Consider the following 25310-nt stretch of genomic DNA (forward strand, 5'->3'; position numbering starts at 1 on the left):
TCAATAAAGTCTGGTGCACTCAAGAAATTCAGAGAATCCAAAGGTGGTACTGTCCTGTGATAAAGATACATTGCAAAGATAGAATATAATTTTTGTGCACTGTGGGCTTTTTATTTGATACAGTTGGCTGGCCCTTAGAAGTCAAGTATTGCTTTAGATGTTATTGGAATGTTGGAAAATATCAGAAAATCCTAGAATGACGAATATGTGTAGTTCATTTGGTGCAAATCAACCCAGCTCAATTTGTTAATATAACAAATAGAATGTGTAAAATAAAGCTTTGGAGGTGGGTGTAATATTTTTCATGAGATACTAATGTAGTACATAAATATATCAAGCAGCCGAGTGTGTCAAGTACTGTGGGTATGGTAGACAACAGATTAGTTAAATCTCTGCTCTTGAGAAACCTGATTGTGTGTGTGTGTGTGTGTGTGTGTGTGTGTGTGAGTGTGTAAGTCTGATGTTCTCTTGGGTGCGATAGTATATGAGTTGGTGATAGTGCTGTCTTGTAGAAAAATAAAGGTAGGTAAAGGAGGAAGTAGTAAGATATGCTTGGGAAGTAGGAGTTGCTTTTCTATGTAAAAACAAGGAAGCTAAGCCTGTGGATATGGGAGTGAGGGAAGTGTGTTCTAGGCAGAGAACAGTAAATGTCCAGGCCTTATGGTGAGAGTGTTTGTTTAAACAAGATCGCTACCAGTGTCTTTCTGGTGGGAAAGTAATACAAGATGAGTTCAGGGAAGGGGTAACAAGAGTTGACCTAAGAAGGAAATGGAGGCAAAATTAATAGAGAGATTTCCTTTGGACCAAGGTTGAGCACTGCAGCCCCGAAAACACTGGGAGGTGTTCTGTTTAGCATTTGTGACAAGCAGGTTTGTAAAGACAAGGAAACAAGGAGTGGGCTGATACAAGGATGTTTGATGGCAGTTCCCATTGGTTTACAGAAATAACATTGATTATTATTACCGTTCATGATAAGGGATAAGTTAAGGTGTCCAGCATAGGTTAATTTACGTCTACTTGGTGTCAATCTAGAACCCACATAGCAAGAAACTTCAAGAGGTGATTACTTAGCTTGAGTGGGGAGTGAGACATGACTTTGTGTCACATTTCATTGCCTCTCTGGGCATGATGAAAGGGTTCACATTCCTCAGATAGATGTTTCTTTTCTTTTGCATAAGGGCTAGATCATGTAAGATCTTGTAGGTTTTTGGAAAGGATTTTGGTTTTTCCTCTGAATAGAATGACTTGGATTAGGGCAATGACAATAGATGTAATGTGATTCTTGATATATTTTGAAAGAATCAACTGATTGATGAACTGGAAGTTAAGAACGAAGAATAAGGCCAGGCGTGGTGGCTCATGCTTGTAATCCCAGCACTTTGAGAGGCTGACGTGGGAGGATTGCTTGAGCCTGGGAGTTCGAGACCAGGCTAGGCAACATAGTGAGACTCTGTCTCTGCAAAAAATAAAATAAAAAATTTAAAAATTAGCCAGGCATGGTGGTAGGCACCTGTAGTACCAGCTGCTAGGGGATGGGAGGCACCTGAGGGGGCAATCACAGATAGCTTGAGACTAGGAGGTCTAGCGAGCCATCCTGATGCCACTGTACCCCAGCCTGGGTAACAAAGTGAGGTCCTGTCGGGAGTGGGAGTGGGGGGGGGCACGATTTTAAGCTGAAGCAGGCATTAGCTGGAATTGTTTATTAAGATGAGGAAGACTATAGAGCAAAATGTTTGTGGTGTGAAGAGAATCGGGAATTTTGTTTTTTTTTTTGTGGTGTCTTATGCCTGAGATTCTGGTTTAGACACCAAACAGATGTTGAGTAGGCAAATAAGTAGGTAGAGTGTAGAGTCGAAGGCACAGATTTGGGCTGAGGTTATCTGCATGTAAATGGAATTTAAAACCATGAAACTAGTATATTCCACCCAGACTCTTAAAGAAATTGAGTAAAGACCAGGAACCTGCAGACTCTGTAAAGGACACATGTAAATATTTTTGGCTTTGCTGCTATAGAGTCTCTTGGAAACGATTCAAGTCTGCCTATATAGTGTAAAAGCAGCCACAGGCAAGATGGAAGTGAAGGGGTATTGCCAGCTTTGACCAGTAGGCAGATTTTCCTAATTTGTACACTTCTGCTGTAGACAGAGGAAGTTACGGCTTTGTGGTGATCCCTGTGTTACTATGATGTTGAGGAGTCAAGGATATGAGGGGAGACTAGCAAATGATACTGAGAAGGAGTGGCACGTGAGGTAGGAAGAGAACCTAGAGAATGTCTACTGAATGCCAGATGAAGAGGATGTCTCAGGAATATGTGAGTGTATGCTGTGTCTAGGTCTGCCAGTAGATCAGATACTGTAATAACTGAGAATCTGCAACCTAGAGGGCATTGAACATTGATGGAGAGCAGTATCAGTGGACTTGGGAATATTTCAAAATATTTTAGCTTATGTTCTATCTTTTAACATGAAATATTGATGGCCAAGTTACACAAACAGTAATACAAGGTGATGATCTGCTACAGCTCTCCAGAACTGGGTACTCACCACTCAATTACACATAAAGGAAGCACCTAGGTACTACCCGTTCTCAGTCATTTTATTCTCTAACCGTTCTCTTCCCAGAATTGTCCTGATTTTGTCATTCCCATTGATTTGCCTATCTTGTTTCTAGTTTAGATTTATCCAAAATGCAGTTTTACAGATTTTCCTTTGACAAGAATTTAATCCAAAATGAAAAGTTCACTTTTAAATGTTTTGTTTTTTAAAGATGGCATAAACAATTTACATTACAGCACGTGTATATTTAATGGAATTTGACCCTGTGGGGCAAAAAGGATTATGGAACTTTTAAGTTTTTTCGCTAGGTTGGGTAATGGATGAAATAATATAGGTTTTTTGAAACCCCGGGGTCTTTAATCCCTGGGCCACAGACCAGTACCTTTCTGTGGCCTATTAGGAATCACCTATTAGGTGAGCGGCAGTTGAGCAAGCAATGCAGCCGGAGCTCCACCTCCTGTCAGATCAGCCATGGCAATAGATTCTCATAGGAGCATGAGAACCCTATTGTGAACTGTGCATGTGAGGAATCTAGGTTATGTACCCCTTATGAGAATCTAACTAATGCCTTATCTGAGGTGGAATCGTTTCACCCCAAAACCATCAACACCTTCCCAACCACCCTACCCCAATTGAATTGGAATTGTTGGGAAGAAGGGTAAGGATGAGAAGCAGGTAGGGTGCAGAGACTAGGAGCTGAGTATAATCTGTGATGTGCTACAGACAGCTGAGATTAGTTCTGTTTTCTAATAGATTTTCTTTTTGAGATGGAGTCGCGCTCTGTCACCTAGGTTGGAGTGCAGTGGAGCCATCTTGGTTCACTGCAACTTTGCCTCCCGAGTTCAAGTGATTCTTCTGCCTCAACTTCCTGAGTAGCTGGGATTGTAGGTGTGTGCAACCACATCTGGCTAATTTTTGTATTTTTAGTAGAGAACGGGTTTTTGCCATGTTAGCCAGGCTGGTCTCGAACTCTGACCTCAAGTAATCTGCCCACCTCAGCCTCCCAAAGTGTTGGGATTACAGGCATCAGCCACCAGGCCCAGCCAATTTTCTAATAGATTTTCTATGTGTTTTTTTCCAGTTTCTTAAGAGCAGTGACAATATTTGAAAATTTGTTGCAAATATAATGATTGATCATTTTACAAGCGTGATTTTTGGTCTGATACAGTGATTGATCTGATATTTTATAACATGATTTTTGGTCTGGTACGTGTTGTCTTTTGCACATAGGAGATGCTGAATGATATGGTGATTTAGTTTCTCAATTTGAATATGTCTTCAGAACATTTTTATGAGATAAGAAAGGTAGTAAACATTAATAAAGCTGACAGCATTTAGGCATTTCATTCTGTGCTTATTTGAAGAGGTTAAACTAATTACATTATGGCTATCCTGTAACCAAATATCAGATGTTGTGTAAATTGTAGTGCATTAATGACAGTGATAGAATGAAAATAAAGTTAGCATTAGGGCAAAAACTCTAGCCTGTGGTTGTCTTCTCAGTTTGTGGCTTTGGGCTTTTTTTTTTTTAAATGCTGTTTTTCAAACTGTGAAAAATGTGTTTTTTACTACCTTCTGCAAAGATTTTCTTGAAAAATAAATGAAACGGTGAAATCTGTAACAATTACTAGTGTGCAGAGGGTGATCAAAAATTTTATTTTCTTTAGTGTTTTATGTTTGAGTAAAACTCTTTGGAGTTAGGTACAAAGAACTATATTACTCTTTCAGCATGACTCTATTCAATTTTATTTTTAGTAGAGATGGGGTTTCACCATGTTGGCCAGGGTGGTCTTGATCTCCTGACCTCGTGATCCGCTGCCTTGGTCTCCCAAAGTGCTGGGATTACAAGCATGAGCCACTGTGCCCAGCCTAGTATACAGTATTTTTAACGAGAATTATAGTAAAATATTATTTGAATAGAGGCTTATTTTCCGAAACACCGTCCAATCTGAAAGTAGAAGAAAAAGGCTGGGTGTGGTGGCTCATTCCTGTAATCCCAGCACTTGGGGAAGCTGAGGCAGGCGGATCCCTTGAGTTCAGTTTGAGACCAGCCTGGGCAACTCCATCTTTACCAAAAAATACAAAAACGAGCCAGGCATGGTGGTGTACACCTGTATTCCCAGCAACTCTGGAGGCCGAGGTGGGAGGAAGGCTTGAGCCTAGGAGGTGGAGGTTGCAGTGAGCCAAGATTGTGCCACTGCACGATAGAGCCAGACCTTGTCTCAAAAAAACAAAACCAAACAAAACAGAAACCCCTAGGAACAAGAACAGTGGGAAGGGAAAATGTCCTGTGGTCAGATACTATTGTTGTAGCTAGAAGGCAAAAATGAGTTTTTGGATTAAGTTTTGATGCTGACTGAAGTCATAGAGATGGAAGAAGAGAAGACAGAAAAGGCCATGGTGGTTAGAGGAGTAGTGGGAGTGATGAAAACACATTAGTGGAGATTAAGGAATGTTAGTGAGGATACTGAGGAGCAGTGACACAAGAACATCCACCAACAATGTCTTTATCATTAGGGACAAGGAGAACAAGACCACACTTCTCATGCTTGTTAATAGGCAGGAGAATAGACATAAAGGTTATACTAGGGTTTAAACCTCACCTGTTTATATTTAGCTAGTTTTTTAGGGAAAAAAAATCTATTTTGAGATAATTGTAGATTTACCTGCAATTATGAAATAATACTGCAGAGAAATTCACTATACCCTTCATCCAATTTGCCACAGTGGCAACACCTTGCATAGCTGTAGTATACCATGACAGCCTTCAAATTGATAATGATAATCCCCATTGACTCTATTGAGATTTTACAAGATTTGCATGCAGTGTGTGTGTGTCTATATTTTGTTCCATGCAGGGTTGGTTGGTGTTTTTTGCATTAATATGTTAAGGCAACTACTGCCACAGTCAAGATATACAGAGCAGTTCCATCACAAGAATTCTTTGTGCTACTCTTTTAAAGGCACAGCCTAACCTTTCATAACCCCTAGTAACTACTAATCTGTTCTCAGCCTCTCTAGTTTTGTCATTTCAGGAATGTGTTATGTATAAATGGTATAGCATTACCCTTTTGAAATGTGCTTTTTTCACTCAGCAAAATTCCCTTGAAAACCATCCAAGTTGTTACATGTTCCTGTTTTACTGCTGGTTTGAATGTACCACAGTTTGTTTAACCATACGCTATTGAAGGAAATGTGGATCGTTTCCAGGTTAAGGCTGTTAGCAGTACAGCTCTTACAACATTCATGTACAGATTCTTGTGTGAACATCACTTTTTGTATCTCTGTGATTCCCAAGAGTGCAGTTGCAAAATTCATATGGTAGGTTAGCTGCTTAACATTTTTTACTTTTGTTTTAAAGAGATAGGGTCTTGTTCTGTCACCCAGGCTGGAGTGCAGTGGCTCAATCATAGCTCACTGCAGCCTGGAACTCCTGGGCTCAAGCAATCCTCTTGCCTCAGCCTCTGGAGTAGCTGGGACTACAGGTGTGCACCACCCCGCCCAGCTCTGCTTAATGTTCTAGTGACAGTTACAAGCAGAATAATCTTCACTTATTGTCATCAATTATCAAATAATAATATTATAAGTTGTTACTGTTTTTATCTATTGTCCTCTCGTTACATTCTTCTGTAGGTTATTACGCAAATACCTGAATTTTTAAAAGGATTTGCTAGATGCTAATTTTTAAATGTGCCAAATTAGCTTTTCATTTTGCTCATAAAATAATACAAGCAACTCTTTCTGTACAACCTGCACTTTAATTTTGATCAGTACATACTGTATAACAAATATACTTCTTGTTTAATGTATTTAAGGTAATTTATTTTGAGCCTGTCAAACTCTTGAGGTAGTATGTTTTCACAGGTGATTTTGCTGCCACTCTGTATTTTCAAGATGTTTAAAAATGTTAGAGTGTGCAGAAAGCAGTAGCACAATCTAGAATCTGACATTTATACCAAAGTTTCATACTTACAGTACTGCCATTGTGTTAAAAAAAAAATTAGAGTAAAATACAGTACCGAAGGCTACTTACTCTGCCTTAGATGACATAGGAGACTTGAATCTTAAAAAGCACTTCAGTTTTGTTTGATGCCTAATAAAGCTTGGAAAGTCAGACAAAGCTCCAGGGAAGAATAATTTCTATCTTATTCTTTTGGTGTCTTATACCAGCTTTGGCACATAGTAAATGTTCAATAAATTAAATGTTTGTTAAGTGAGTATTGTGTGTGCACGTGTGTGTGTGCATATGCTGGGAGTAGGGTGGGGCAAGTGTTGACTTTTTATAAAGAGAAAAAGTGTGAAGAATATATTTTGAGTAAATATTTATAATGTCAGTCCTTGGACACAAATTAAGTTGTCAAAATAAGCACATGGTAATCAGAGTGGCTATTGATCTCAGACAGTAAGCAGGTGAGTTTAGCTGGATTTGGTGTACACTGCCAGTCCTCAAAGTACAGCTACTCCATTTGTGAATGTATGTTGATTTTTCTTATGATTGTCTGTATTCTGTAGTTTCCTCTCCCCCAATGTATTTGAGAATGTCTTCCTATTGCTTTTACTCATGAATGACATCTTAGATTGGAAAATAATTTTCTGGGTCACATCCAATTTTTTTCTCTTAGCATGAGACATTACTCCATTGTCTTCTGGCATTTAGTGTTACTGTGGAAAAGTCCAAGGTCAGCCCATTTTTGTTTTGTAAGTGACGTGCTTCTGCTGGGATGCTTTTAGAATTTTTTTTAATAGTTAAAACAGCAGCTCCACCAGGATGTGAGGACGTGTGTCAGTTTTTTTCGGTTCTTTATTTTTGCTGGTATGTGGTGAGTCCTTTTCAATCTGCAGATTCAGATCTTTTATTTCAGGGAAGTTTTGTTTTATTATCCCCTTGAATGTCCTCCCTGTTTTTTTTTTTTTTCAGGACCTTCAGTTTTGCATATATTGGCTTCATCTTTTCATATTGGGTATCTTATCTCTAAGTACTTCACATTTTTGTCCTATGTGCTTTATGGTATTTCTCTGTTCTGTTTCCTTATGATTGACATTGCTTTTAGCCATGTTATTCTTTTGCTACTTCTAATGTGGTTTTATTTTTTAAATAATTTCATCTTTTTCCTTAAGTTCCTCTAAATTCCAGCTCTGATTTTTTTTTTTTTTTCTTTTTTGTTAGGGGGACTTTAAAATTTTTGGTTTCCTGAAATTTCTTTTGAAGTATTTTCTTTATGTTGTATACCCCCACTTCCATGTCTGTACAGGTTTTGTGTATGTGTGTTTTGAGTGGATCGTGTGTGGATAGTATGATTAGATACTCTCTGATTCTGCATCTTACCCTTTTGGACACTATTTTAATTGTGCCCTTAAAATTTGGTGTTTGTAATCTGAGGCCAGGTTAAGGAAAGAGGTGTGAAAGGCATATATTTGGAAGAGAGTGATAAAGTGAGGAGGTTATATATTTACTCTGAAGGTTTACAGTATTTGATGAAGTCTCTTCTCAGAGATTACACCTGGGGATCCAGGCAAAGATGTAGGGTGGCGCAGGGCTCCCTTTTGAGAATTCTCTACATCATTGGGCCAAAAAAGGCAGTTTATTGGTACAGATGACCCTTCTCTCCCACCTCTTCTGCCTGCCATAAGTTTTCTAAATACGTAGCCTTGACAAGAATTGGAATTTGTACCTTCCTGCATTTCAGTATGGGCTTTTCTTTTTCTTTCTTTCTTTTTCTTTCTTTCTTTCTTTCGTTCTTTCGTTCTTCGCTCTTTCTTTCGTTCTTTCTTTCTCTTTCGTTCTTTCGTTCTTTCTTTCTGTCTGTCTGCCTTTCTTTCTTTCTTTCTTTCTTTCTTTCTTTCTTTCTTTCTTTCTTTCTTTCTTTCTTTCGAGATGAGGTCCCACTTTATCGCCCAAGCTGGAGTGCAGTGGCACTATCATGGCTCACTGCAGCCTTGACCTCCTCAGCTTAAGTGATCCTCCCACTCCAGCCTCCCAAGTAGCTGGGACTAAAGGCAGGTACCACCACACCATTGTAGAGATGGGGGTCTCGCTATGTTGCCCAAGCTGGTCTTGAACTCCTGGGCTCAAGTGATCCGCCTACCCTGGCCTCCCAAAGCACTGGGATTACAGGCCCGAGCCACCTCGCCCGGCCTCAGTATGGATTTAATTTGTCTCTTGAAACCATTTGTCAGAGATGGTTTGTTGAGTTATGACTTGCCTTGTTAGATTTGATTACATTTTCTTTTTGGTCCCTTTAGTTATTTTTGATAGGTGTTATAGAGGGCAAATACAGAAACATATTCTCAAACTGTCATCTTTTTGAAAGTTTCCTTTTAATATAATTTTCAGTGTCAATTTGCTGTCTGATTCATCTGAGTTGTTTGCAAAAATACATTATTCCAGCTGCTGAATTAATGGCTTTTTAAGTCAGTTGGAAATAGGTCTTTTAAGATAACTTTCATATGATTATTTCAATATTAGTTACTGCTAAGTTCTTTTTTTGTTGTTTTTTTTGAGATGGAGTCTTGCACTGTCACCTGGGCTAGTGTGCAGTGGCCGGATCTTGGCTCGCTGCAACCTCCGCCTCCCGGGTTCAAGCGATTCTCCTGTCTCAGCCCCCTGAGTAGCTAGGATTACAGGCACCTGCCACCATGCCAGGCTAATTTTTTTTTTTTTTTAATACTTTAAGTTCTAGGGTACATGTGCAGAACGTGCAGGTTTGTTACATATGTATACATGTTCCATGTTGGTGTGCTGCACCCATTAACTTGTCATTTACATTAGGTATATCTCCTAATGCTATCTCTCCCCTCTCCCCACACCCCACCACAGGCCCTGGTGTGTGATGTTCCCCTTATGTCAGACTAATTTTTTATAGAGACGGGGTTTCACTATGCTGGCCAGGCTGGTCTTGAACTCCTGACCTCGTGATCTGCCCACCTCGACCTCCCAAAGTGCTGGGATTACAGGCATGAGCCACTGTGCCCGGCCTAAGTTCTTTTTATATGAGTTGGGAATTCCAACACCCAGATAAATAGTAATTAGAGAACATACATGTCCCTGTGATTACATACAATATATGCATTGTACATGTGGATTACATACAATATATGCATTGTACATGTGGAGTTGCTGTTAAAAATGATGGTGTAAGAGGCACATTTATTGATGAATGAAGAAGTTCCTGGATACTAAATAGAAAAATCCCCACACAAAGTAGCATGATTCTATTTTTGGTTACAATATGTACATACAGAAAAACTATAAGGAGACTCACCTTTTCTAAGTGTTTTTCTATAGCCCCTTGATACTAATAACTGTTCTTTATAGAAAATCAGATAAAATAGTACTGCAGTTTTTAAAAATAATGATAAAAATAGATTTATGAGAATTTCATTCTTGTGCCTGGTGGTAAATGATCATTATGCAAAAACTTTTTCATATTAAGGAGACATTCATCTATTCCTACAATTAGTTGTTAATGCTTTGTTGAAAATCTGTTTGAATGTTATCAACTGCTCTCTTTTGATAGCATATTTTAAAGACATTAACATTTAAGAATTATATTTTTGCCAGTCTGGTTATTCAACCATTTTGTATTCCTGTGCTAAGGGATGTGTATAGTTGCGAATTCTCTTATTCTATTTGTCAGCATTTTGCAGTTGATTACTTTTATGATTGAATCTGTTTCTGGAGCATATATACACTGAGAATCTCCGAATGTTTGAAACAGTTCTTCAATGAACTTCTATAATCTCAGTTTGGCTAGAGCTGTGGTTGGGCAAGGAGGTTGGTGGGGAATGAAAAGATTGGGACTGAAGGGAGAGTGAAGAGATATGTCTAGAGCATGTTGTCATACATATGGTTTGTTGGGGCTTCCCCTCCAGTAATCATTGAGATTCTGTTTTTATCTTTAGTACAGTACCTTATAGTAAGTAACATTTCCATCTGTTTCTTTTTGTATATAAAATTGGTTTAGGCAGTGTGGCAATATGTACTTTCCCTTGAATAAACAACCATTTCATAGTTCAACAGCACCAAAAGTGTCCAATATTGGGTTATCAATGGCCCTATCCAAAAATGCACTCTGGTTGCCTCAGCATAAAAGCAGGATGACTAAGCACCCAAAACAGATGGAGTTTTAGAATAAATGCTGCTTTGTGTGCACATGTCTCAACTGAGACACATGAGCAGTATTGAAATTGTCTTATCTGTAAGGGAGAATTTACTTACAGTTTTCCTTGAGGTAACTCTGCTGTAATATGCTACCTTTTTTCTCTCTTGAATACCACATATTTTTGGGAAAAGCACTATTCCAGTTTATTTTATTTTGTACAGATAATAGAGTGGAGGCTAGAGTAATTTTAAAGTTACTAGTTACCAACTTTTATTCTAAGTATTTTTAGTGGGTATTACAGGTATAGTGTGTTGTCTTAAAACTTTGCTGTGCTTATAATAGTTGTATTTAATAGATGATGATTATATTCTTGAATATGACACTAAGATTTGTTGTCTCCAGCCTTTGGCAGCTCATCTGCAGAGATTCTCTGTATCCCTTATTATTAAATGATGCTGTATGGAGCCCAGAAGGTTCTAAGAGCAGATTGAACCAAGAGTTGATCCTTAATCACTCACTATCCTTGTTGCAATAGGAGCAGCTCCACTTTTAAGTATTGGACTTTCATTCATGCATTTATTTTATTTTGGAGTCTACTGTCAGATCTGGGCACTGTTGTGATTATGAAATTATTCCAGTGGCATGTCAGGAAGATCCCTGTCCTCAGAGTTTCTCTTCTAGTGGAAGAGACAGACAATATAAAATATATAAAAGGATAATTGTGTGATAAGGAAATAGTGATTCAAACAGTAGTGGCAGTGAGGTAGGCAGAGTAGTTACATTCGTCAGGGAAAGGCTGACTTATGAATTAACATCTGAAGGATGAACAGCCAGCCATATAAGGAAAGAACTCTGTGGCTTTAAATAGTTGGGGAAAAAAATTAGATAACTGTTTTTCTAGAAAGACTCTTCTTCTTTAGTTGTGTTATCCTTAAAGATACACTTTTTTTTTTTTTTTTTTGAGATGGAGTCTCGCTCTGTCACCCAGGCTGGAGTTCAGTCTCGGCTCGCTGCAACCTCGGCCTCCCGGGTTCAGATGATTCTCCTGCCTTGGCCTCCTCGAGTAGCTGGGACTACAGGCGCTCGCCACCACACCTGGGGTTTTGCCATGTTGGCCAGGCTGGTCTTGAACTCCTGACCTCAGATAATCCACCCACCTCGGCCTCCGAGAGTGCTGGAATTACAGGCATGAGCCACCATGCCTGGCCCTTAAATACATACTTCTAATGTGCTTTTTTGTGATGCCACGAGTACTATTCAGAAGCATCAAAAAATGCTTAAAAGTGAAAAGTAAATAATTTTGAGAATTTGTTATTCAGAAGATGAGATCTGTTCTTTCTTTAGTTTAGTATCCAAGGCCCCTTAGTAGTCTAGCATAACAGCTTTACACATCCGTTACATCGCAGGTACAGTAACCGTGTTCCTGTCAGACTGTTGTACTTTGCCCTCTGGATCTTTATCACCATGTACTTTCCTACTTTTATGCTGTTGTTCATAATGTGTCCCTTGACTGAAGGTTGTTGTCTACTGTACCAAGTTGAAATCTTCTGTGTGAGATGATTTTTGTAGCTTGCCTTATTATCTTAGTGTAACTCAGATGAAAACGCAGCATGTACTTGAAGATTGCTTTGTGTTCATTTTCACTCCTTCTCAGATTGAGAAGTGAGTTCCATGTGGCTTCCAAAGTTGAAATCCACTTCTTGGTTAATTAGGGTCAGGAGGTAAAATTACTTGGAGACACCTATGTGTATGCAGGTACCTGCCTCTGTTTCTTTTTGCCTTCTGTTCTTGTAACTCTAATCAGTCAGCTTGGAAAAGGGGTAATACTCAGTTTTTTAGCTGTATTAAGAATCTTATTATAATTTGATAAATTTTTATAAAACTTAAGGTTTTACACTAACCTATATTTTTTCTCTCAGAGGAATGCTTTCCTCCCTTAGAATAACTACTTAATTTAAAAATAAGAAAACAGGGAGCAATATAGGATGTAATTACACTGCATAAAAGTAGCTATTGTCCAGGCGCAGTGGCTCAGGCCTGTAATCCCAGCACTTTGGGAGGCCGAGGCGGGTGGATCACAAGGTCGGGAGTTCAAGACCAGCCTGGCCAAGATGACGAAACCCTATCTCTACTGAAAGTACAAAAATTAGCCGGGCATGGTGGCAGGTGCATGTAATCCCAGCTACTCGAGAGGCTGAGGCAGGAGAATCGCTGGAACCTGGGTGGCAGATTTTGCAGTGAGCCAAGATTGCACCACTGCACTCCAGCCTGGGCAACAGAGTGAGAGACTCTGTCTCCAAAAAAAAAAAGCCATTAAGGAGAGATGTGTGCTATGATGGGGGCTTGCTTTAAATTTGGTGGTCAAGAAAGGCTTTTCTGAGGATGTGACATTTAAGCTGAGAAATCAAACATGACCAAGAAATAGAGTGGGAGATAGAGGAGAGGAGATACAGAATGTATAAAGGATCTAAAAATCTTACTCTTGGCTGGGTGTGGTGGCTCACACCTGTAATCCAACACTTTGGGAGGCGGAGGCGGGCGGATCACTTGAGGTCAGAAGTTCCAGACCAGCCTGGGCAATATGGTGAAACCCCGTCTCTACTAAAAATACGAAAATTAGCCAGGTGTGGTGGTGGGCACCTGTAATCCCAGCTGCTTGGGAGGCTGAGGCAGGAGAATTGCTTGAACCCAGGAGGCAGAGGTTGCGGTGAGCCAAGGTTGCACCATTGCACTCCAGCCTTGGCAACGAGAGCGAAACTCAGTCTCAGCAACAACAAAAACAAAAAGCTTACTCTTGAAATCTTAGCTAATTCCTCAGTGAAAAGTCAGATGGCAGGGGTCAAAAGAAGTTAGAAGCATTCATAAGTATCTCATTTCAGACTTTTTGTGATTATTTCAGCCATGTACAGTGTCAGGCAATATCTTATTTGACAAGTGACCACAGGTGGGCCCCCACCTAGGTAGAGGCAAAATCTGAACTGAAGCCCAGATTGCCTGATTGCTAGTCTCACTAAAGGAGTGGCTCTTGGTTAGACCAGCCATCTCTTTTAAAAAATATTTTACATGGCTATTTTTTTTCTGTTTTTAAGATATTTGTTAGTATTATTGTAGAGACAGAATCTCTCCCCATATTGCCCTAGGCTGGTCTGGAATTCCTGGTTATTTTTAAAAATTGAGATGAAATTCACATACCAATTATCATCTCTCCCCCCCCCAAATTACTGTATATTCATTAGCAGTCACTTTCATTTTTTCTTCTCAATGCCCAGCTCCCCAATTATTGATCTGCTTTCTGTCTCTCTAGATTTTTGTTTTCTGGATATGTCATATAAATTGATTACACAGTATATGGTCTTTTGTGACTGGCTGCTTTCACTTAGTGTTTTCAAGGCTCACCCATGTTGTTTTATATATCAGTACTTAGGCTTTTGCTTCCTAGGTTAAAATTTTACTCCAGTAATTCTCAGAGCCTATAAGGTACATTTAAGCCATAAGAGAATGTCAATACAGCTTATTCCAGATTCACAGTCATGCACCACTTTCTATTCAAAGCATCCCATGGGATTAGGTGTTGAGAACTGAAGAATTAAGGACTGTGTCTAAGCTAGACAAATTAAAGTCACATGTAAAGTATAGTAGATTGCTTTTTTTGGTGGGAGCGTAAGTTTTATTTATGTGTAATTCACATACCATACCATTCAGCCATTTGAAGTGTATAGTTCACTGATTTTTAACATATTCACAATTAGTCACCAATGTTCTAAATCAACTTTAGAATATTTACATCACTTACAAACCCTTTAACTGTCATCCCCCAACACCCCCCTCACCCTCAGCTCTAAGAAACTATTACTGTATTTTCTGTCTCGACAGGTTTGTCTATTCTTAATGTTTTGAATAAATGGGCTCATACCATATATGATCTTTTGTGACTGGGGTATTTCACTTAGCATATTTTTGAGATTCATTTGTGTTGTAGCATGTACTCATTTCTCTTTGTTGCTAAATGATTCTGTTATATGATTATGCCACATTTTCTTGTCAATTGGTAAACATTTGGTTTTTATTTTTTGACTGTTAAGAATAATGCATTATGTGTTTTTTGTTTTTGTTTTTTGTTTTTTTTAGACAGTCTCACTCTGTCCCCCAGACTGGTGTACAGTGATGAGATCTCGGCTCACTGCAACCTCCGCCTCCCAGGTTCCAGTGATTCTCCTGCCTCTGCCTCCCAAGTAGCTGGGATTACCTGGGATTACAGGCATGCGTCACCACACTTGGCTTATTTTTGTATTTTTAGTAGAGGCGGGGTTTCCCCGTGTTGGCCAGGCTGGTCTCAAACTCCTGACCTCAGGCAGTCCGCCTGCCTTGGCTGCCCAAAGTGCTGAGCTTACAGCAGTGAGCCACTGTGCACGGCCTGTTGCTGTTTTTGAGACAGTGTCTCACTCTGTTGCCCAGGCTGGACTGCAGTGGTGCAGTCTCAGCTCACTGCAGCCTCTGCCTCCTGGGTTCAAGCGATTCTCCTGCGTCAGCCTCCTCAGTAGCTGAGACTACAGGCACACAGCACCACACCCGGCTAATTTTTTGTATTTTTAGTAGAGACGGGGTTTCACCATGGTGCCCAAGCTGGTCTCAAACTCCTGAGCTCAGGCAATCCGCTTGCCTCAGCTTTCCAAAGTGCTAGGATTACAGGTATGAGCCATTGTGTCCGGCCAAGAATAATGCATTATGAACATTCATGTACAAGTGTTGGGCATATGTTTTCATTTCTTCTGAATATGTACCTAGGTGTGGAATTGCTGGCTCATGTAACTGATTGGTTGGTTGGTGGTTTTTTTGGTCTCTTTTTCACTGCTTTATTCTTGTTTGCCAGTATAGTGCCAGTACATTTTATGTACACAAGTAGATGTTTGAATGAATGTTAGTATACGTAATAACATATACTACCTGCACGTAGAAATAATGTTATGTGTAATTTTCACAAACTCTTTGTAGCACTGTGCTAAAAATATGTAGCCATATATATATATTTAAGATAAGATATGGCAGTACTGTTTTTTAAACAATGAAATTTGTTGAGTGTGTCATCTTGTGTTTATCTCTGCCACTTCAGTGTTTGGACCTAACTGTTAATGGTACCTAGAGCTTATTATTTGGTAAATATTGATGTTCTGTTTAACCCAGGATTGTAGCACTTGTTTATTACTAGTATTTTGTGTATATCTTCAACTAATAGAGGATATCCTGTGTTTAAGTTTTTGTTTGTGTAACATTTAGTTGGGAACATTTGCAGATTTGTTACTTGGGAATATTGAGTGATGCTGAGGTTTGGGGTACGAATGATCCCATCACCCAGGTACTGAGCATAGTACCCAACAGTTAGTTTTTCAACCCTTATCTCCTCCTTTCCTCCCTTTCTAGTAGTCCCCGGTTTCTGTTGTTGCCATCTTTATGTCCTCGAGTACCCAACGTTGTATTTGTATATATGATGTGATTTTGTTCTTTTTTATGGCTACAGATAACTATGCTTAACATTTTCAGAAACTACCAGACTGTTTGCCAAAGCAGATGCAGTATTTTACTTTCACATTAGCAGTGTGGATGAGAGGGTTCCAGTTTTTCTGCATCCTCACCAACACTTGTTTTTGCCTGTGTTTTTGACTATAGCTATTCTAGTGGGTGTGAAGTGTTATTTCCCTGCAGGTTTGGTTTGCATTTCCCCAATGGCTAATGCCATTGTTCATCTTTGATATGCGCTTTGGCAATTTGTATGTCATCTTTGAGGAAATGTTTGTTCAGATTTTTTACTCATTTGTAATCAGATTATTTTTATTGAGCTGTAGAGTTTTTACTGGTAGAATTAGATAAAAGTCTTACCAGATGCATGATTAGCAACATTCTACGTGTTGTCTTTTCACTTTTTTGATAGCGTCTTTTCAGACACAACTCAGTTTCATTCTTTTGCACATGCCGCCTCCCATTTTTAAACGCTCCTGTCGCATAATGTTTCCATAAATGAAGGACTGTGTATGTGAAGGTGATCTCATAATGTATTTTTACTGTACCTTTTCTGTGTTTAGATATGCTTAGATACACAAATACTAACACTGTATTGTAGTTGCTTACAGTCTTCAGTACAGTTACAGGCTGTATAGGTTTATAGCCTAGGAGCAATAGGTTATACCACATAGCCAAGGTGTATAGTAGACTATACCTTATAGGTTTGCATCAGTACACTCTTAGGATGTTTGCAGGACAAAATTGCTTGACAACATATTGCTCAGAACGTATCCTTGTCTTTAAGCAGCACATGACTGTATGGTATAAAATCGCCATAGTAATATATACATAACATATACTACCTGCACATAGAAATAATGTTATGTGTAGTTTTCACAAACTCTTTGTAGCACTGTGCTAAAAATATGTAGCCATATATGTATATTTAAGATAAGATATGGCAGTACTGTTTTTTAAACAATGAAATTTGTTGAGTGTTTCGTCTTGCGTTTATCTCTGCCACTTCAGTGTTTGGACCTAACTGTTAACAAAGGAATCTACTTAATGTCATTTGTTTGTGACAGATATAAGGCAGATGTATTATATATATAGCATTATTGTCAGTGGTGAGATTTTTCCAAGTAGTGGACATTTTGATAAAAGTTCCAAAAAATGACCTTATTATAAACTAAAGTTGTATTGGTTCATGTGTAAAAAAGAATTAAGCTTTATACAGTACAATTTGCATATCAGCTATATTCTTGGAAAATTTAGCATGCTGTGCTAAGCAGATTTTGGTTCTAGACTCAGTTAATTATAAGCAGCTTGTTTTCAGACGTTAGACAGTTCTTTGGGAGACATGTATAATGCACAGTAGGCATCCCTGGCCCCCTTTCACTATGTATGGCCTGGGTGCTAACTACACTAGAACCATCCTGGGAATGCCTATTAAAAATTCAGGTATTAAGCCAGGCATGTTGGCTCACGCCTGCAGTCCCAGCACTTTGGGAGACCAAGGCAGGTGGATGGATCACTTGAGGACAGGAGTTCGAAAACAGCCTGGCCAACAAAGTGAACGTCTCTACTAAAAATACAAAAATTAGTGGGACATGGTAACGTACACCTGTGGTGCCAGCTACTTGGGAGGCTGAGGCACAAGGATCTCTTGAGCCCGGGAGGCAGAGGTTGCAGTGAGCCAAGATCGTGCCACTGCACTCCAGCTTGGGTAACTGAGAGATCCTGTCTCAAAACAAAACAAATTTAAAAATTACCATGAATTAGAATCTCTGAGAAAGACAACCTTGAAATCTACAATTTTTAATATACTAAAGATTCAGATTCACTACTGAGCTTTATTCAGTCCTATTTTTGCTTTTGTCTGAAAGCAATATGGGATAGTAGATGTCTTCGAATTATTTTATTTAGTATGCAGATATACCTATTCCTTCCTTAGTGTCTTAAAGAGAATAAAGACACTAAGACTTCTAAGTCTGTGGATCTGGCAATAAATTCTGGCGGTTGTCAAGGTCTGAATAAGGACATAAATGCCATAATATTTTGTTCCTGAGTAGACTGAAAACTGTTGTTCCACCTTTTTGAAAGCTGGTTGCCTTTCCCACTGTCATTTAATCGTATAGAGTTGTATATCCTCCCTCTGCTTTCCCTACTCCTAATATCCTGGTTCTCTTTTGTAAATGGAAGGGCATTGTAATTGCTTAATGTCCATTTCTCGCTGAGTTGGGTATGTTTCGATGAATTTTTTTGGACCATTTTCTGATTATTCTCCTAGGCCCTCACTCTTTGAAACTATAGGGTCCTTCTCACCCTTAAATTTTAGCTTCTGAAGTTTCAGAAGATGCCAAATAGGGATTATTCTGTCAAAAATACTGAAGGTTTTGTCAGGGAAAATGTCATTCTCTTGTACCGACCCTTGGACTGTGGTCTGAAACTAGCATCCAGTCATGTTTGCCCTAGCTAAGCACTGGAAGGGAGAATTTTGCTCACCATTTAAGTTCTTCAGGTTGCAAGCTGAAGTATAGAACCTCTATATCTGTCTTGCCCTTCTCCCTAAACCAAGTCATTCCCAATAGCATCCTTTTTTTAGACTCCTTTATCAGTCGTAACTTTAATTTCTTGAGGTTGGTTTAAATGTACAACATTTAAAAACATTTTTATCCCACTTACTCACCGATACCATATTTCTTGGGTAGATGAATTTTTTTTTTTTTTGTCGTTAAATAGTGAGCTTTTCCTTGGTAATATACACAGTGCATAAAGGTACTTGACTGTATAAACGGCATTGCCTCCGTTTCTTTTTTGGGTCAGTGTGTGACCCAGTGAAGCAATGGAGACAATGCTGTTTATACAGTAAGAAGTACCCTTTATGCACTCTGTCTTTCACCAGCATGTATATATTATCTTCCTTTGTATGCTTGAATACTCACTGGATTTGGGATTGAAATTCTGAGTTCAAGTTTTATGCATGGGTTCTGCTCTTACTGGATATGTTCAGAAGTCTTACTATATTCTTTCTCTTAGCCTTAGATTCTGTATTATAATAAGAGAAATCTAAAACTTGTGGGGTCGCATATAAAAATTATGTGATATTTTAAGATAGGAGATTTAAAAGGAATTTTGTGTTGTAGCACTTCTTCTCGGTATGGCTCTAGAAAATCATAACCACCATTACCCCAGCCTTGGGGAGGATGTGCACAATCAGTTTGTTCTTCTACTTGTGTATTACTTCAGTTTGGAAAGAGTTACACGGAGAAAGTAAAAGGCTCAAATGAAATACCAAAAAAAAGTATCTAAGGTAATACAAGCTGAAGCTTTTATTCTGAGACATTTAACTTTGTTTACCTTATTGTCATTTTATTCAGGGGCAAATCTGCACTACCTTCAGGTCCAAAGGGTATCCTTCTAGTCGGAATCTAAAGATGTATTGCCTGCCATGCTTTGTATAAAACCTCTTAATGTGAATTTGAAATCTGTTTAAGAATGTTAGTTTATTCTTAGTCTTTTACAAAAATATCTTTATCTTACTCCTCACCCATTTCAAGTTTTGTTTTTGGTAAGCAGTCTGAGTAAATCTCCATAGAATGTGGAATCTGGTCCCTATCCAAAGAGCTCCTGTCTTTGAAAATAATTTCCCATCAACAACTGATTCCGTTTTCTCTTTTAGAGAAGTCTTAGGCTGGTGTGCCTTGATGCTTATGACTTTATTATGCTGTGCCTTCTGAAAACACATATACGAGACCTAAAAGTTAGTTGGTTAGTTCCATCAGGCTGGTGGAAGGCATACCATTTCTTTAGAGGTATAATTAATTGGAATGCTTGTCAGTATTTGAGTTTTCATTGACTTCAGGAATAGTCACTAAAGTGGAGTGAATTCCTGGATCTTAACCTCATGAGAGGTCAATAGCCCTCATTTGTAATATACCTTATATTTGTAGAATACCTGTCATGTCTTTCAGTAAACTTTTAATGTGGCACTTTCATTTCATAGATGTAAGCATAGAACATACTGTTCAAGAATGCGTGCAAATAAATGTCAGAGTGGGGTATCTAACCCAGGCTTTTTAATGGATTATTCTGGGATTTATTTCAGTCAGTAAGATTAGCTTTTTTTCCATTACTGTCAACAAACTTATGGAAATTTTCATGGAAATCCCAACTCTGCGAGTAGTGCATATATATTCTAGTAGTCCATATTACTAGTTCTACTTCTTATATTCAGTTGTAAATCTGATTTTTTTTGTTTCTTTTTTTTTTGAGACGGAGTCTTGCTCTCTTGCCCAGGCTGGAGTGCAGTGGCGTGATCTCGGCTCACTACAAGCTCTGCCTCCCAGGTTCACGCCATTCTCCTGCCTGAGCCTCCTGAGTAGCTGGGACTACAGGCGCCCACCACCACGCCTGGCTAATTTTTTTGTATTTTTTAGTAGAGATGGGGTTTCACTGTGTTGGCCAGGACGGTCTTGATCTCCTGACCTTGTGATTCGCCTGTCTCGGCCTCCCAAAGTGCTGGGATTACAGGCATGAGCCACCGCGCCCGGCTATAAAAAATCTTTGGAGTTATATCTGAAAAGTAGAAATTTCAGCATAGATCTCATGTTTTCTTTAAAACTTGAAGCATTAATTTTCCTTTGTTACTAAGCATTTTGGGATCCTAAAACCATTTGTGAGGTTTGGTGATTCTCTAAGACTCTCAGGAGTCAACATAGTCATTATCATGACTGTGACTTACTACAGTGGACAGGTGCAAAGAGAAAAGGCACATGGGGCAAAATCTGAAGGAATCCAGGTGTGTGTAAGCTTCCAAGAATTCTTGCCTAAGAGAGTCATACAGGATGCACTTAATTCCTCCGGCAACAAATTGTGACACACTTACGGAATGTTGTCTACCAAGGAAGCTCACTAGAGATTTAGTGTGCACGGCTTTTACTGGATTTGGTGAGTTATATAGGTACTCTTTGCCTTGCATGTACCAAAATTTCAGACTCCAGTAGGAAAGCAGGTGTTCAGTACAAACCATATTATATACCCAAACAGCTTGGGTACAATGAGCGATTCTTTTTTTTTTTTTTTTTTTTCTTTAAAGACAGGTTCTCATTATATCACCCAGGCTGGTCTTGAACTCCTGGACTCAAGGGATTCCCCTGCCTCTGCCTCCTCAGTAGTTGGGACTAGTGCAAGCCACTGTGCCTGGCCTCAGTGAGCACTTCTTTTACCTCTTTATCAGTTAGGGTTATGAGATCCCTCTGGAAATCTAGATTCCCACATATCTGTCAGGGGCCAGCTGTGCCAGAAAGCCTTTCTAAAGATAGTAGTCTCTGGGCTTCTGTTAACTTTTCCTGCATACTCAGCCTTTTTTTTTTTTTTTTTTTTGGAGACAGAGTCTTGCTCTGTTGCCCAGGCTGGAGTGCAGTGGCATGATTCTCAGCTCACTGCAGCCTCACCTCCCGGGTTCAAGTGATGCTCCTGCCTCAGCCTCCCGAGTAGCTGGGACTACAGGCACACACCACTACGTCCAGCTAACTTTTGTATTTTTAGTAGAGATGGGGTTTTACCATGTTGGTCAGGCTGGTCTCGAGCTCCTGGACCTCGGGGGATCCACTCGCCTCGGCCTCCCAAAGTGTTCAGCTTATTTTTAACTGATTTCTTCTTGATTGTGTTCATTCTTAGATCATTTATTGAGGATTTATTTCTTGCTTCCTGTTATTTAAAAGGGGGTTTAAGGTATTCTGTCTATATAAATAGAATACTGTACAGCAAGATGAAATCAAAGTAAGTAGAAGAGCCCATTAGACTTCTTAGGAAATGTCCTCTATCATACCACTTACGTTGTTCTTAAGTAACCATTGTACTTAGGTAATTCTCTTTGATCTTTTGTGACATCACTAGCTTTCTTGGGTCTTTGAATCTGCTTGTAGTTTCCATTATAAGCAGACCCTTATCTGAGGGTAAATCTTGGCCATTGCCTTTTTTCCTGCCATACTCTTACTTCTTCCATGAACTTTTAGTGCCTGCTGCTTACATGCAAAGCAGTTAGTCCCCTCTCTTACCTTTGACCTCTAATAGAAAAGACTTCCAAATCCACATCTACTTACACCTTTTCTTCTGAATTCCTAGATCTGTATTAATCTGCTTACCATTTTCACTTGGATATCTAAAACCTTATAGTCATCATCTGTCTCACTTCACCTTTCCTCTTAACATTTAGTTGTTTCTAGTGATTGAAGTAATATCCTAACTCATTTCTACTTTTATCCACCCTGGTTCTAACTGATAATTCCTGGACCACTGGAGCATTTAAATTGCTCTTTGCACTTCCAGTTTTTGTTCATAATGGTGTAGCCTCCATGCCACTCCCAGATCACTTATTAAAAAAACCAGTTGGATTATGTTACTTTGTTGCTGAAAAATCCAAAATTAAGGAATGAAATTGAAATACTAACATTAGACTTCTGTGGTGAACCTTTTTGTGTCATTCATCAAGTGTTTTTGCAAGTCTGGATTTTTATACCCTGCTTTTTCTTAAAGCAAGAGAAACTTTTTTCTCTGTGTCACTGACATATACAGATTTTCATAAAACTTGAGTTACTCTTAAGCAATTTTTAGATAGAGTTGGACCTGTTAGGAAAAGACTCTTGATGTCTTTATCATCTTACAAGTGAGCACCTTCCCTAAGACTCTTTAACTCCTTGAAAAAAGTTGATGCTGTTTTATTTGAAAAATTGTCAAGACTGTTAAAAGGCAAATGGGGAAACTATTAAGAAATTGAAATACAGTTGCAAAAACATACTGATAACAGTGACTTTTAGTTCTGTATCATTTGAGTTCTTGTGCATTTTTTCTGTGCTCATTGTACTTCTATTTTTGTCCAATAAAACTTTAAGAAAACCCAGAAGTTGCTACAGATGATAAAGATAAGGTTTTGTTTCTCTCAAAAAGGTTCTGTTACATGCTGCTGTTCCAGGGCATATCAGGATAACAACTATGTATAATATTTTAAAGCCACATCTTTAGTAGGTTCACAGATACTTTATATACTATAAAAAGTATGACTGTGTATATATTCCTAATGCTTATGTAAGATGTTCGTTTAGAGATATACAGTAATATCTAGTATGATAGAAAACAGTTTAAACATGAAATACAATTTACTTGTAATTCACTTTGTTCTTTATTTTTTTAAGGGACCAGTTACTCTCCACAAGAAAATTCACACAACCACAGTGCTCTTCATAGTTCAAATTCACATTCTTCTAATCCAAGCAATAACCCAAGCAAAACTTCAGATGCAGTAAGTATTATAAACATGTCTAATATTGTTTCTTTGGAATTTATAGCAAAAAAAAAAAACTCATGGCAAGTCTTGTAAAATCTAATGTCTTTTTTTTTTTAAATGTTTCAGTCACAGTCTTAATGTGTTTATTTGATGTTATTATTATCCTATTTTAAACCAGTGAGCCAAGCTTATTAATGGAACTGAGCGTTGTCAGAAGATAGTATCTTTGGTATTACTTAATTAGGATTCCTGTACAAAGCAATGTTTTTCCGTTGTGATACCTGAGATAAAAAGAACTTTAGGCTGAAACTTCTTTAAAGTGGTCTAAGTTAAGCTTACTTTCTTTCCATAGTGTATAAATTCTTTATAGGATATATTTATTATCTACTGTGTCTTACACACTCTCCCAGACACTAGGGATATACACTTACCTGTCCACAAGGGTGTGAAACCCAATGAGGGATTTTTAAATATTTTCTGAAGTTCAGTTTAATGAAATAACTTACTTATTTTGAATTTTAAGTCATAGGTTTAAATGAAATTTTTAATTCAGCAAAAAATTAATAAGGTTTTAATTAACCAGGCATATGCTAAGCTGCATGTACATAGAATGTGGCCCATCTTAAAGGAATTCTGGGACCTGTGGTAGAGACAGAAAAGTAAACAAACAGTGCCTGTTAAAGTTGCTTTGGAGGGCACTCAACACAGGACTCCCAGCTTGGATGAGGAAGATAGTAAAGTATAACTAATGCTTCCCAGCAGGCTGACTAAAACGTAGGCAGTAAAAGAGCTCTGGACTTCATAGCATACAAAGGAATAGAGCTTGCAACGATGTAGAAGTGTAAAATAGTGTAGCACAGTTAGAGAACTGCTGGAATTTTGACAGTATGGAAAAATGGCAGGAGCTAAAGTTACAGAGGTAAGTGGGAGGCATATCATAAGTTCTATGTCATGCCAAGGAATATTAATTATACATATATAAGGCAGTGGAGAGGTATTGAAGGATATAATCAGTAAAATAACATCATATTTGCAATTTAAAAAATTATCTCAGCAGTGTGGAAAATACATTATAGGAAAGAACAAACAATGAGAAGGCCAACAAAGGTGTAGGTTGAGTCCAGCTGATTTTGCTTTGAGTATTTGAGTGATCATCATGTCTTAATTGATGTTGAAAGACCTTCAGATTTTATTTTTGTTTCTTGTTGAAGCAGTGTGGATAGTACATTTCTATAGAAAATTGAGACATTAGGATAATATTTGGATAAAAATAGATAGTATTAGTGTTCATTTAGAAAATTGTACTGTTGGCCAGGCACTTCACTAGTGGCCAGGCACAGTGGCTCATTCCTGTAATCCTAGCACTTGGGAGGCCAAGGTAGGTGGATCACTTGAGGCCAAGGTGGTGAAACCCCATCTCTACTTAGAAAAGTTATCCTGGCATGGTGGCAAGCACCTGTAATCCCAGCTACTTGGGAGGCTGAGGCAGGAGAATTACTTGAACCTGGGAGGCAGAGGTTGCAGTGAGCCAAGATCACCCTGTTGCATTCCAGCCTGGGTGACAGAGCAAGACTGCTCAAAAAAAGAAAAGAAAATCATGTCAGTTGTTTTAACACAGAATTTAATATATGGGATTGGTTAAGCAGATACTGAAAAAAAACAAAGGAACCCTGAAGTAACACATATAGTAATCACCACTCAGGGCTGTTGAACAACAGGATGAATTTGAGGTTTTAGAACCTAATAGCATAGAGGAGGAGCCCCACAGAGCTGGTAGTAATATCTCTAAGGGTATGGTGAAGCTAGTTCTAGTGGTGGGATGGTAGCCCAGAGCTGGTAACAACTGTGGCTGCTCCTTTCTCCTGCGTT

The 25310-nt window shown here is 38.7% G+C and overlaps 1 protein-coding gene across 29 annotated transcripts in view; it reads left to right on the forward strand.

The window, feature by feature from the left end:
- The window catches only part of WAC (WW domain containing adaptor with coiled-coil), an 86974-nt gene that overhangs the window by 25955 nt on the left and 35709 nt on the right, over nucleotides 1-25310 (forward strand). For all 29 annotated transcript variants that reach the window (XM_063637299.1, XM_055275019.2, XM_055275018.2 and 26 more), the window contains one exon: nucleotides 23350-23456. In XM_063637299.1, coding sequence (XP_063493369.1) covers nucleotides 23350-23456 — 107 coding nt within the window. The remainder of the gene's footprint in view (nucleotides 1-23349; nucleotides 23457-25310) is intronic.

The sequence above is a fragment of the Symphalangus syndactylus genome, chromosome 4, assembly GCF_028878055.3.
Source record: "Symphalangus syndactylus isolate Jambi chromosome 4, NHGRI_mSymSyn1-v2.1_pri, whole genome shotgun sequence".
Classification (NCBI taxonomy): domain Eukaryota; kingdom Metazoa; phylum Chordata; class Mammalia; order Primates; family Hylobatidae; genus Symphalangus; species Symphalangus syndactylus.